The sequence below is a fragment of the Falco cherrug genome, chromosome 13, assembly GCF_023634085.1.
Source record: "Falco cherrug isolate bFalChe1 chromosome 13, bFalChe1.pri, whole genome shotgun sequence".
NCBI lineage: Eukaryota > Metazoa > Chordata > Aves > Falconiformes > Falconidae > Falco > Falco cherrug.
In genome coordinates, this window is record NC_073709.1 from 18,919,427 (window position 1) to 18,928,669 (window position 9,243).

The 9,243-nt window shown below is 36.5% G+C and overlaps 1 protein-coding gene across 3 annotated transcripts in view; it reads left to right on the top strand.

Moving 5' to 3' along the window:
- The window catches only part of PIGF (phosphatidylinositol glycan anchor biosynthesis class F), a 28,857-nt gene that overhangs the window by 118 nt on the left and 19,496 nt on the right, over positions 1 to 9,243 (top strand). For all 3 annotated transcript variants that reach the window (XM_055725816.1, XM_055725815.1, XM_055725814.1), the window contains exons 2-5: positions 316 to 566; positions 2,195 to 2,286; positions 3,077 to 3,193; positions 7,586 to 7,694. In XM_055725816.1, coding sequence (XP_055581791.1) covers positions 339 to 566; positions 2,195 to 2,286; positions 3,077 to 3,193; positions 7,586 to 7,694 — 546 coding nt within the window. In that variant the 5' untranslated portion in view covers positions 316 to 338. The remainder of the gene's footprint in view (positions 1 to 315; positions 567 to 2,194; positions 2,287 to 3,076; positions 3,194 to 7,585; positions 7,695 to 9,243) is intronic.

The following is a 9,243-nucleotide window of genomic DNA, read 5'->3' on the forward strand; positions in this document are numbered from 1 at the left end:
GGGGCCTGCCCGCCGCCGCCTCCCGGTTGAGGCGGGAGCAGCGAGGAGCAGCCCGGCCTGGGCGCAGGCGGGGCTCCCCTCGGGCGGCGGGAAGGGGGCTCCCCTCGGGCCAGGCGGTCGGTGGGGGGGCAGGCTGCTGCTGCTGCAGCTGCGGGTTTGCCGTCGGTTTTTAAACGAATGGCGTTCTTCTGCCCCAAAATAATCGCTTTCACCCCCAGCTATGTTCAGAGCTCTGCCTCGGGTGGTGCCACTAGGCAGAACCGTGTAGCGCTTCTGGTGTGTTTCAGTAACGGGGTGCGACTTGCTGTCTTGCAGGTGGCCGCTTCACGGGGAACACGATGAAAGAAGCAGCAATAAGGAGGCTCCTGGCTGCCAACCTCCTCTGCGCCCTCTCGGTTGTTCTGACAGCGGTTGTTCCGGCGTTCTTCTGGGACGGATTCACGGTTTTGGGAACACACCTCACGTGGCTGTGTATTTGTTCTGGTTGTGTTAGTACCTTTAATATACTATTGCACTTAGTCCTTAAACCGAATCTGTCTCCTAAGAGAAGTTCGTTTGCTCACAAGGTAAGATTTCTGTTCTTAAACTGTTATCAGACCATATGGAGGGGAAGTGGATTCTTTCCCTAAAATAATTAAAAGACAAAGATGACATTTTTTGCTGATGAACTCTTGTTTTCCATGAATGAGCTGCATGTAGCACCTTTTAAAATAAGTTCTCCAATATTTTAGTGATATTAAACTTTATCTGCCTGTAAATAACCTGTTAAGGTAGAGCGATTCTGTGCCTTTCCTCTTTCTTGTCAATATATTGTTTGTAGTCCTAGCCACTGATCTTCTTACATGGTCACAAAATTGAACAGGGGCAGAACTCTTGTAGTCCAGCTGGGCCTTCAGTCTTATAAAAAAAACTTTTATCACGCATAGTTGTAAGTTTGTAATAACTCTAAAGAAAGACAAACAGTTTTTAGAACTTGAGACAAAAGAGAGACAAGTTTAAAAGAAAGATAATTTAAACAAAGTTAGTAGATTATAGAAAACTATATGGAAAAGTATTAGAGTGGCTGCGTTTCCTTGAATGATGAGATTTGCGTACAAAAGAATCTAAATCTGGGAGAAATTTTTCCAATTACAGTTTGTAAGAAAAGCACTGAAGGTATGAATCCCAATGAAATAGATTTGAACAGAACAAATTTGGAGCAGCACACAACTTGTACAGGGGTGGGGGAGTATACCAGCGTTTTGAAGTCACATGGATAGTCTTTTACTCCTAACTCGTGGAGTCAGCCAAGATTTGGTGCTCTGATGTGATTCTTAAGCATTTAAGCAAACATTCTTGAAAGCAGTATCTTTGTATGCAAAGCTTCTGTCTAGTTTTGCTGAATGAGTGGGATGTGAAATACATAAAATTCTGGAGAAGAAGTATCTTGGCCATCTGTGATTTAAAAATGAAGCAGGCTTCATGTTCTAGGTGAGATTTCATCCCAGCCTAGCATAAGGGATAAATATTTTTTAAAAGTGTTCAGTGAAATGATGGATTTCCATTGGTGACCTGATCAGAACAGACCTATCCAGAACTGTTTATCAAGTGGCTGTGCTTCTGTATGATATAGCAAGTACCCAGGAACTGTCTTTACATTCATAGAAAATTGTACTTGTTTTGCAGATTCATAGAAAGTCATGGACACTTCTCAGATGGGTTTAGAATTTAACATGCCAAGCTGAAAATGTAGTGGGTTTTATTTAATATAATTTTAAATGTTACATTTGATTCTGAATGTGGTTTTTTTCCGTGTACATATTTTCTTGCTTTTAAATATTTTTTCACTTTCTGTGAAAGGTGCCTCTTAATGAATGGACAGAACAGAACACTCAGATGTAAAACAGAAATGTAAAAACATCCAATAAAATTATCTCTGTTTATCTTGTCATTTCCAGTTATATTTTTTGTATGATCGCCTTATTATAATAGAGTGCATGAAAAAATTGTAGGTGTAACATCATAGTTTTTAATTAATTATTTAAAGTATTAAACACAGGGAAGTCTTTTGAAGTGTGCTATGCTGTTATACTGTGCTGTAGCTGAAATTGAAGAGATGGAGTACAATGCTATTGATAAGATCTAGACTGTGTATGTTATTTATGTTCTCTTTTCTTTTGAAACATTTTTCTGATATTTTATTGCTCTTTTTTAGATATCCAGATTTCTAAAATGCTGTATATACTTTTTCATGTCTTGCATACTATTTCATGCGATTATTGTTCTTTATGGAGCACCTCTCATAGAGTAAGTCTGAATACTCTTTATCTTTCCCTAAACATTTTAAGGGGCAGTTCTTCTTGCAGATGTTGGTATAAGTACTTGTGTATTTCCTGGTACATTGGAAGCTAAAAGATAAGCTCCCGGCTGGGGGAAGAAGGGGGGCTGTTTTGGTTTTTGGTGGTTGTTGTTTTGTTTTTTGTTTGGGGTGTGGTTTTTTTTGGTTTTGTTTTGGGTTTTTTTGTAGAAGTTGGCTCTTGCAATTTCTGTGTATTTGGAGATGTATTGTTCAAGACTGTTATAAACAACTCCTTTAATATTTATGTTAAGTATATGGGTACAAATGTTTTTCCAAGTTTTATTTCTTCATTTTCCCCATAAGATTCTAAAACATGCATCTTGCATATCTTTTCTCCTTTTGATATTAGTGTGTTAATTTTTAGGAATGATTAAAAAAAGGAAAAAAAAAAGACATGAAGCAGCCTGATTTCAGAGAGAGATACTAAGTTACTGGCTAACAATGGCATCATGTAGTTTGGTTTCATGGTTGCTTCTACAACATCAAACTAGAAAAATAAATGGAATAATGAAGTAAATATCCAAGCGTACTTCAATTCAGAACTGATGTTCTATATGAGGTACATTGTGTTTTTACTCTGTAGTAAGAAGAGAATACTTTGTTCTTCCACGTGGTTTAAGAAAGCATGCATGCTTTAACAAGTTGCCTTAGAGGGGTGGGTGTTTTTTTCTCAGATCTTGGAACGCTTAGAAAATCAGCAACCGCCTCACTTAATTTTGTAATATTCCTTCTTTGTAGGTCAGTGACTGAGACATTTTTGTTTGCAGTTCTTCTGTCTACCTTTACTACTTTACAATGCTTATGTATGCTGGGACCAAACATACAAGCATGGATACGGGTATTTAGTAAAAATGGGTAAGTTCTATTCTGAAGTTTCTGATTTTACCCAGAACAGAAGTGAACAGAATAGGTGTAAATAATATATAATGGATTTTTTTTGCAGAGAAGGGAAAACTTCCTGAATTATGGATGCATTTCATATTTGTAATTACAGCTTTGTGAAAGCTCTTCTGGCAAAGAAAATGATTATTTATTTTGAAGACACTGATTCTGAAAACTGCCTTTTTATTTTTAGTGGCCAGACACTAAATCTCACTTTGTATAAATAAAGTTGCAAATGCATGTTTTACTGGTGTTAAAACCCTTGTGTATGTACGACGGTTGTGAAATAGAGGAGACCTAAGACTGAGCTGTACAGGGACAACCCTGCACATGATCCAATAGCACCTTCATAAATACAGCTTTGAAGTAGGAATAACAAGCCGAAACCCCCACTATTTTAAGAGTATTTTAAACTTGAATGTAATGGTGAAAATTACATATCATTTGCTATGGTCTTAACTATGTAATCTTTACCCATGCTTTTTTCAAATTTCAAAGAAAGATGTTTTCATTGTCAGAGTTTTCAAGCATTATTTTTTTCAAGAGTATGACTGAAGTAAAACAAGCCTTCTTACCTCATTTTCACCTCAGTGAGAGCCTTGATACTAGCATGTATCAAGGATAATGTATTTTTCAGAAGTATTCTATATTCTGCTGTTTTTCACTCACTAGATAACAGGATTGTTGGGACGGTGAAACATAAAGACGTACATATGCTTGAGATTTAATAATAAGATGTTGGGCATTCCTACCTTTTTAATAGTTCATAAGGGTGAAGTGTCATTTCAAAAGTGAAAAGTTGTATAACACTGCTAACCTGTGAAGTTACTTTCCATGGTTCTGTAGAGGAGGGCAAAAGTTGACTTTTTATAGTAGTTTCAGGTATTGACTTTTGGTTTATCTCAGTTTTCAGCTTACTGAAAACTATCTCGAATCCTTATTCAGATCATTTATGTTTGTGTTTTTATTTTCAGTGGAAGGGTTGAATAGACTTTAATAAAAGGATGGAGTTGTTTAGCCAAAACAAGTCATTGCTGATTCACTTAGTCATATTTGAAGGTTTTGCATTTGGAAATAATAGTTGAATTGAAGTAACAGATGTTTGACAACAGTCTGTCTTTGTGCCAGGTTAGATTTTGAATGCCTGTCAATTTCTTTTTTCTTAGTCTAGATCATAATGTTATTTCAGCGGAATTATTGTATAGGAAACAGAGTTGTCTTGTTTTGACATTTTTGCTGTGACAACTTGTACATACCTCTTACTAGTGAGCCATGTGATGTTATCTGAATAAAAATGTCTGTTTAATAATGATTTTTACTTAGACTGGCCTTTGAATGAAAATAGACTACAAAGAAATATCGTAGCTTTTTTTTTTGTTTTTGTACGGATTGTAGCAAGCTGCTCTTTTAAAAACAAAGTCCTGTGTGTTTTTATTTGACCTCATCAATGAGCTGGAATGTCTTGCATTTAGGCATGAGCTGAGTGTGTAGATAGGATGTATTAAAAGGTTGTCTCTGTCTTAACCATATGGAATGAGGTGGGACTGATTGAATGGAGGAGAAGGATGCTTAGGTAAGATCAACACAACAGTTTGCTTTGAAATACGAGTTTAGTGAATTAAATTGCACTGGAACAGCAAGCTAGAAAGTCTGATTAAGGGTATAGCTTAGTATAAAAAAGGTATGTTTTTAAAAAATATCTATACCATTTAGACTTAAGTAACCACTGGCACTTATTTTTGTTACTCTTATTTGCCTGTGCAATATTTATAAGAACAAAATGCGTTTGTGCTATTGTCTTTGCAGAAAAATAAAGACATCTAGAAAAAGAAAGTTTTTCTTGATCTATCAAGTGTAAATAAGTAATAGATATTAATTATCTAACTATTGCTCTGGATAGCAGGTGACTATAATTAAAGTGGCTTTTTCTGTAATTGTTGGCTGCAATAGCTTCCTGCATAAAAACCTTTAAAAAATCGTGTTTTCAATTGCTGATTTGTATTGCTCCTTTTGGAGACTGTTTATTTCAAATCATTAGTCTGAATAATTGTGTTGAAATTTCTTGTATAACAGCAATTATAAGATGTCACCTGGGTAGGAAATATTTGGAGCTTGCAAAAGAAATGGTATAAAGCCATAATTTTAGGGCTCCTTCCAGTTTTCATTTCACCTACTTTATCACTTGTTTGTGAACACAGACTTGGAAGTGTCCTTTTTAAAGGTAGGCATCATCAAATACCAAGTGCTGCTTAGTAGTTCGGTCCTGCTGCAGCCCAGAATTCCAGATCTTGTCTATCCTGGAGCTGTCCTAGTAAATTCTTTTGTTAGTTAATCTCTTAATTCAAACAATATTTAACCCCTTTAAATAATACAATACGTTAAGTGTTGTGCCACTAGTCGTTATTTATTATCCTAAATACTGCTACTTTTATCTGCAGAATTATCTTAGTCATAGTTTATTCATAGTTAAAAATAAAGAAACCTATGAAACTCAGTAGTTTATAAATGTTGTTAGCCTCAGACAAATGAGGGGTTTATATGATGAGTTAATGGGTTAAAGAATACCTGCAAAAATCCCTGTAGTTGACGTTCCACAAAGAAAAGAGACTAATGCAAGCATTGTTCCTTCAGGATAATGCTGGAGGACAAGTCCAGTTTTATGTCAGTAGCCAGTGTCCATGCTGCGGAGTGGCTGAATTAGCAGCTCAAATGGCTGCCAAGTTCTTCACTTGGGCACTGTGCCTTGCTAATTTTGTTGTTTTGCTTTTGGATTCAGTCTGGTATCTCCATATGGTGCAGCAGTATGTGTGTAGATTTACCAGATAAAATGCCTTGTCGGGTATAAATGTACCTCAGTCAGTCCTCTGTATATTCTGCTGGCTCTTTCATTGCTTTAAGGCTGGAGTGAATGTTCTCTTCGCCATGCCACCTAACAGCTCTCTGCTTAGTTATTCAGCTTCTGAAAATAATTTACAAGAATTTTCTATGTGCAGACTCCTAAACAGTTTTATAGTTAAATCAGTACCTTTCCTTTTTAAAAAAAAATAATCTCAGGCTGGTAGGATTGTGAATTGGAGTGTTGTAAATTAAAGGGCTTATTGTAAAAGAAACAGTTCTGCTCAAAATGTCAAAGTTGCGCCATAAATATTATAATCTGTATGTATATTTTGCAAGCAATGAAGAATGTTCGCTTTACACTTGTGAGCTCTTTGGTCATCAGTAAATGCAGCAGTGAGTTAGGTATACTCAGAAGTAAAGTCAGAAATTTTAGACTCTTCAAAACAAGGTGTAGGGTTAAAGCTTTCATGTCATGCAACCCAAACAGCACATGTGAAGTTCAGTGTTTACTATCCACTTAGTCTTCTAGCTATAAAAATGCACATCTTTTTTGTTCTGTTAGCTAAAGCTACGTTTGTGTTTATAATCTGAGATGTAGCAAACTTAAGATTCACATCTCTTACCTTGCTGATCTGGAGCAGGGATTTCAACCTGGTTCTCCTGTCTCAGAACTGTGCCCTACTGTGTTCTGAGCTTCTGCTGTTCTTGTTTCTTAACCAGTACCAAGTACTCCATAGTTCATGGCTTGAGAAAAGCAAAGCAACCACTTGGTAGACTGTTGATGGAAAATAAGTGCTTTATCTATTAAACAGAAACCAACTTTTCTAAAACTTTTCAAGTCGGTAGTGGTAGAAGGCTATAAACTGCAAATTGAAGTCATTAACATCTTTTATGATATCTTTTATGTGCCGTGATTGGCAATGCAAGAGTTCTTTAGCATGCAGCAGATTTGTCCTACAGCCAGCATACCGGAACTTGGATGCAATGTTGTTGAAGGGCTGCAGCATGCAGGTTACCTTTATTTGCAATATTTCTTTTCAGCTGATGGAAACTTGCTTTGGAATATTCGCGTAGTGGACTTCCGTTTTAACTCTCGAATTGTTGTAGTCATCAAATAGTAACATACCTACACCATAGACTACTTTGTGACTGTGCTTGCGCTTTTCTGTACAACCCTATGCTGCCCTGCTTCTTCCTGCAATGCACACAGTGTCATTGTGATATTTTCATTTGTTCAGTCAAGCAGTGTGTCAAGCTCAATAGTAGTATTTCCAGGTAAAATAAATAAGCTTTTGCAGTAAACATCTCGGGGTGGGGTGGGGTGTGGAAGTTCCTAAATATGTGGTGTAGGAAAGATTGTGATTATGCGACTTAGATATAGCTTCTATCTTTTAGGAGAAACCTGCATGCAATTTATCAGATATATGGATTTTTATATTCTGAAAATTCTTGGAAGAAATAAAATCTAACACTCTGACATGGTAACTTCTGCTGTTGTTGAAATCCTGTAACACACTGTTTTTACAGAGCTATGTCCATCTGGGAAAACAGTCTACAGATTACTACCATGTGCACTATATTTGGAGCTTGGTTTGGAGCATTTCCTATTCCTCTTGATTGGGATCGGCCTTGGCAGGTTAGTATGTATAACTTTATCATAAAAATAAAAGTATTAGTTTTATGCTACTCTGAAACTGTACAGGTATATTGGACTTACAAGCTGTCGCTACAGGGTTATGCCAAACATCTAAAGTCATTGGAAGCATCGGTGTTTACAGTGTAAGGATGTAAATGCAAAATTTTTACCTCCATTTGTAACCGGTTCTTTGTTACACATTTGAGTGTTGCATGCAAATTTTATCATGAAATAGAGCTGTTAAGTATTTTGATAAGAAGCAGCTAGACAAACAGGAGGAGAAATTTGAGATGATGAAGATGGCTCCAAGTTTGCCTTCGGTTTGGTAGCTTTTATTGTTTATGGGTAAGGAAGGAAAGATGCTTTCCTAGTGGTTTAGTTCCCTTCTGTCTTCCATAAAACCACTTAACAGAATGCATTTTAAATGGATTTGGATTGATTTGTGGAAATGGTGTGGTCAAAGCACTGTGCTAAACACTTACCTTCTGATTTCAAAGGCAGGCAAGCATTAGCTTTGTAGTTGCACAACAATAAATGTGAAGCTGGCATTGCAGATTCTGTCTTTATAAATTCAAATGTCTGTGCTATTTTTTTCATATTTTTTTTGGCATGGACAAGTGATTCCATTAAACATTACAGAAGTCTGCAATTGCCATAAAATCTTCCTAAGTGTCCTCAGTGAGTATTTTCTTTCCTCAGGTTACCGGACTGTAAACTGAGTAGTATCTACCAGGCCTGTTCTTAAGCAGATGGTTTCAAAGGTTTATTTCAGAAATCAGTAGAACAGTCAACACACTTTTCTCTCTGATATTGTAGAGACATTGTGGCTTACAGCTGCAATGGAAATCTGTCTTCTGGAAGTAGCTAACAACCTGCTTTTATGCCACCAGCCTTTCTTTACGACAGTGTAATGAGATATTAAAATTTCTATTATAAAATAGAGGTAGGTTAATACTTTAAGTAAAAAAGTCAGGTTTTCTTCCCTAAAAATACTTGGGCTTACTCTTGCAAGATGTTTCACTATCGAACTGACATAGGTCTGTGTTGGCACTAGTTAATTGTTGATGGGCATGAATGAAACCAAATGAATCCCTTGATTTTTGAAATGCAATCTCGTATCTTCTCATGAAGTCTTACTCACTTTCCTGTTCCAGTGAGAGGCAAGCAATTTTTTCTTGCCCAGCTAGGATTTTAAAATGGCATGTCATATCCAACAGGCTTTATTTTATTCCCAAAATCTCAGACTTTGCTAATATGCTGTGTATAAAAAAAATTCACCTTTTACACACTGGTAATAGAAGGAAAACTTCATGATTAAGTCAGTCACTAATACATTAAGACAGATACTTTAAGTACAGTTAATTTTTTACTTTATATGTCCGTTTCCCTATCTTCCCATAGTAGGAGACACAACTTAGGTAATGGTCTGTTTGAAAACTTTTCCAAGTCAATAAAATTCAGACAATTTCAGGGTGTCAACAGTCTACTTTTAAATTGACTGTAGTCCAGTTCAGAAGTGGAGTATGTAAAGCCACTTCTGTGAAGTTGG